This window comes from Emys orbicularis, chromosome 9 (genome assembly GCF_028017835.1).
Source record: "Emys orbicularis isolate rEmyOrb1 chromosome 9, rEmyOrb1.hap1, whole genome shotgun sequence".
Lineage (NCBI taxonomy): Eukaryota > Metazoa > Chordata > Testudines > Emydidae > Emys > Emys orbicularis.
In genome coordinates this window covers 69,278,238-69,282,914 of record NC_088691.1, presented here as the reverse complement: position 1 = coordinate 69,282,914, position 4,677 = coordinate 69,278,238, and the positions used below count along the sequence as shown (strand labels likewise).

At 37.4% G+C, this 4,677-nt stretch overlaps 1 protein-coding gene across 1 annotated transcript; it reads left to right on the top strand.

Annotated features, from left to right (window-relative positions):
• Nucleotides 1-438: 438 nt before the first annotated feature.
• SCG2 (secretogranin II) lies at nucleotides 439-2,313 on the top strand. The gene has a single exon (XM_065411188.1). The coding sequence runs from the start codon at nucleotides 439-441 to the stop codon at nucleotides 2,311-2,313; it is 1,875 nt and encodes a 624-aa protein (XP_065267260.1).
• Nucleotides 2,314-4,677: the final 2,364 nt, after the last annotated feature.

Here is a 4,677-nt window from a genome sequence, read left to right as displayed (position 1 = left end):
ATAAATGAAGACTCGGCACACCACTTCTGAAAGGTTGCTGACCCCTGTAGATGCATAAATGTGTGTATTATGAATTATGTAGGATTTAGGTTTTCTGTTTAGATTGGAAAATCAAGCTCCTTTATAGATAAATTAATTTTATTAGGAGCTTTTACCTGCCATAGTATGAAAATGGTTTTATCATTTCAAACCAATAGGTTCCAGTAACCTTATCAAAGGAATGACCTGAAAGACTTCCAGATAAACTCACAATAAATCTAGGGTTGCCATAAAGGGATCATATGGGAATTCTATTTGCTTTTCATAATTAATAAAAACATAAATACCATGAGTTCCAGTTCAAAGCAGCAATCTCAAATTTGCTTTTGCTTTGCACTTTACTAACTATTTCTGTATGTTAACTGTCCCTTTTCTTTATTTTAAGGAAAGATTTCTAACATGGCAGATGCTAAAACCTGCTGGCTTGGAGCAGCCTCCTCTCTCACCCTTTTCTTTGTTCTAATCTGTTGTGTTGATGCAGCTTCAATCGAACCTTATCAGCTGCTTCAGAAAAACCCAGACTACTTAGTGAAAAATTTACAAAGGCTCCCAAGCCCAGATATGATCAAAGCCTTGGAATATATAGAAAATCTCCGCAAACAAGCTAACAAGGGAGAAAATGGCCCAGATTACAATTTCTATCAAGGTGCCCCATTTCTTCTGCAGCAGAAAGAAAGCAAAGATCAGAGCCACCTAGCAGATAATATAAGAGATTCTTTGACTGAAGATGAGTCACAATGGGTTAGGTCAATGTTTGAAGCCTTGAGGCAAACAGAAAAAGAGTCAAAGGCTGGATCAAAAGAAAATAAACCATATACTATGAGTTCAGATAACTTTCCAGCTGGCGTGAGTGATGATTATGAGGCTTATAAGTGGCCTGAGAGACGACACAAATATGTCAAAATGCCACATGTACATGATGAAGAAAGTTCAAGAGACAGTCCTTTCAAGCGCACCAATGAAATAGTAGAAGAACAATATACACCCCAAAGCCTTGCTACTTTGGAGTCTGTCTTTCAGGAGCTGGGGAAGATGACAGGACCAAATAATCACAAAAAAGAGAGGTTGGATGAGGATCAGAAATTGTACACAGAAGATGAAGATGATGTATATAAAGTGAATAATATTGCTTATGAAGATGTAGTGGGAGGAGAAGACTGGAATCCAATAGAGGAAAAAGTGGAAAGCCAAACGCAAGAAGAGATAAAAGATCATAAAGAGGAAATTGATAAAAATGAAGAAGTGATTGATGATGAAATGAAGAGATCAGGGAAACAAGGCTTCCTGGAGGATGAAATGGGGAGAGACAGTAAAGATCAAATGTCAGATGACATTACAAAGCTAATGAATTATTATCTGAAGAGGCTGATGAGCAATATTGGAAATGGCAGGTTAAGGACTGGACATGAAGAAAAAAGGGCAGGTACATTTTTGGAAAAACTTGATCCTCAGTCTATCTCTCAACTAATAGAAATCTCAAGGAATTTACAAATCCCACCAGAGGATTTACTAGACATGTTGAAAACTGGAGAAAAGCAGCAGCAGAGTGAAAGGGTGGAGACAGAACAAGAACCAGAGCTCCCAGAAGATCTTGAGGATGACATCTCTGAAACAAATCTAGACCACAAAGATAGATTTAAAAATAAAATGAACCCTAAAAATGGTTACATGAAGCAGCCAATTAATGTTATGCTAGATAATCTACCTGAAGACCTCAATATTGAAGATATTGTCAATCTTTTAGGGACTGATAATTTAGCTAATCAGAAAACCTCCTACTTTGTAAATCAGCTTAATGAAGAGAACAGTTTGCCAAGACTTTCCTACAATCCCAGAAGACCTAAAGGATATCAACTTCCTAAAGCTGCTTGGATTAATGATTTGGAAAGACGACAAATGGAATACGAAAAACTAAATGAAAAAGATGAAGAACTAGCAGATTACTTGGCAAATATGTTGGCAAAATACCCTGAAGTTATCAATACAAACCAGCTGAAACGTGTTCCAGTCCCAGTTTCATCTGAAAATGATCAACAGGAAGACGACCAGCTTGAGCAAGCAATCAAAGAACATCTAAATCAGCTGGGACCACAAGAATCTGATAAACTAGCCTCACTCAGCAAAAGGCTGTCCATGGCCCGGGAGAATGACGACACACAAAACAGGCAGTATCTGGATGAAGATATGCTAGTGAAGGTGCTAGAGTACCTAAACCAGGAGCAATCAGACAAAGGAAGAGATCACATTACTAAAAGGGCAATGGAAAATATGTAATTGTTACCCAAATATAATTTTTCTGCAATGTTTTGATTTTTACCCCAGTTCATTTGTGATTTCCCCCCTAAACAACTTGCAGTTACCATTGAACAGTCTGCATAACTTTCTCAGAGCTGTTATTGTTTATGGATATACATATATGTTATAAATCTTGGATCAAGTAACAAATTGGTTCAATTGTTTTAAGGAGCAGGGTTACGAATTTTAGTAAAATTGTAATATGTAAACAAATGACCATTGCATTGTTGATAAAACATGATAAATGAACAGTGCTATCATATTTGAAGTTTTTTAAATTAATTCAATTATTTTGTTACTGTCTGTAGTGTTTTTTTGTGGAGTACTGAATAAAAATACAGCATATATATAGTTTTATTTATAAGGCTTTTTCTATTCTGTGTTTTATTGTTGATGAATAAATATTATTTCTGGACAATAGACTGTGTTTCTTTATGACAGTTGATAGAATGTGATTTTTAGGAGAAAACTTTTTACTTCGATATCCAATCTTCCTAGCTTTAACTGATGTTTTTAAATTACTCAGCAGCAAATATTTCTGGCCTTTTGGGCTACACAGTCATGTACTGGCCTGATTGGTGAAGGTGCTGAGCAATTGCAGTTCTCCTGGTATCATTTGAAGCTGAGGCTGCATGGAATCTTTTGAAAATCTGGCCACATAAGAAGATTTGTTATGGATCTAGGGGAGGCTGATCTATTCAGCAGAAAAGACACACTACACTGGAAGCCTATAAAATATATAAAACCAAGTGAAACCAAACTTTTCATGACAATTCTACATCCAAGCAGGAAAGGGAAAGCTCCGGCAAGTAGGTTCTTCAAAATATCATAAATTTTCCATATGTTGCTGTGTAGCAATGAGGTGTTAACTCACAGCTATGAGCTAAAACAACTTATTTTTGTGATTATGGGAGCACAATGGATGGGGATTCCTTCCTTATATACTTTTTGTGTTTATAAAAATGATTACTGCTTCCCTTACCATTTAAAAAAGTTTTGGCTATTATGGCCCCCCTCTGCATGGAAGTTTGTTCCATTAATTAGGCTCCTGGTAAAGGCAAATGGCTGCCATAAATGTCTTTCCTGGGTTATGTATCAGTCAAGGAAGAATTTAATAGCGATATACAGCCCTGGACCCTTTAAAAATTTTTTCCAGATTTTGTTAAGACCTTTTAGAGGACTCCCTGAAAATTCTAAGGCTCTGTTCCTCCAAACGCTTATGCATATGAGCTGTCCACTGATTTTCAGGGGGCCTATTCATGGGCGTAGTTAAAGTATGTCCAGGACTGAGGACAAAGTAGGGTTCCTCCCATATTCTCAAGCATCTGATCACTACTTATGATGAATGGGTGTGGGAGGGTATGGTTTTAGCAGGACTGGGTCACAAAATAGCTAATAAAGATACTACACAAATGCTGCAGAGAGAAATGGTTATTTTAGGTCTCATCATTATCCTATTCAACTGCAGTTTATCAGGGTTCCACTACAGTCCTTGCTTTGGGCTAGATTTTTTGTTAAAAAAAATTTCTGTTAGTTGTGGTGACTTTACTTTCTTAAAACAGTTCATGTTACAGTTTTTTGTGTGTTTGTTTTTAATTATCTGATTGGCTAATGTACTAATTCCGTACTGATATTGATTCAGCTGGAAGAAACTATAACATGATTAGAAGTCTTTAAAAAAAGTTAGGAATTAAGCTACTGCTTGCAGTTCTCAATAAGTAGTAACCATCAGGTTGCTTCCAAAGGACATATATTCCACAGGTAGCTGTCTTCAGCAAATACTGATCTTCTGTTTTGTATAATATGATGTAAAGCTAAACCACAGAATGACTGGAATGAATCCTGCCACTCTCATGTTAAAGTTCAACTTAAAAATTTCCAGAAGACATGATCTCATTAGACAATACTATGCGATTCCATATTTTGCCTGTGCTCTAAAACTTATTTTCCTCATAACAGAAAAGATTTATAGCAGTGGAAATAAGCCATAGCCAGTGCTCAGCCCAAGTAGAGTGACAGTAAAAGAACATGTTCTCTATTATTAACTAGGTCCGGGATGGAATCCTCCTCTCCAGACTGGGATACCAGGCATGTGGCCAGTCCAGACACAGGATATAATGGGAGTAGCAGAGGCAGCCCCCACCCCCACTTCCTCCAAACAATGTCTCACATGGATCCAAAGTGGCAACACTTACCCACTTTCCCCTTCTATACTTTAAAGTACAGCGCTGCCATAGCACTCTACTGCATAGTGTGCCATCTCCTAGCAGAGGTTCTCTAGGGCTTGGCCCGTTGCTCTGGCAGTAACATTGTTTTCACTGCATTCGTGCCTCTAAGTCAGTG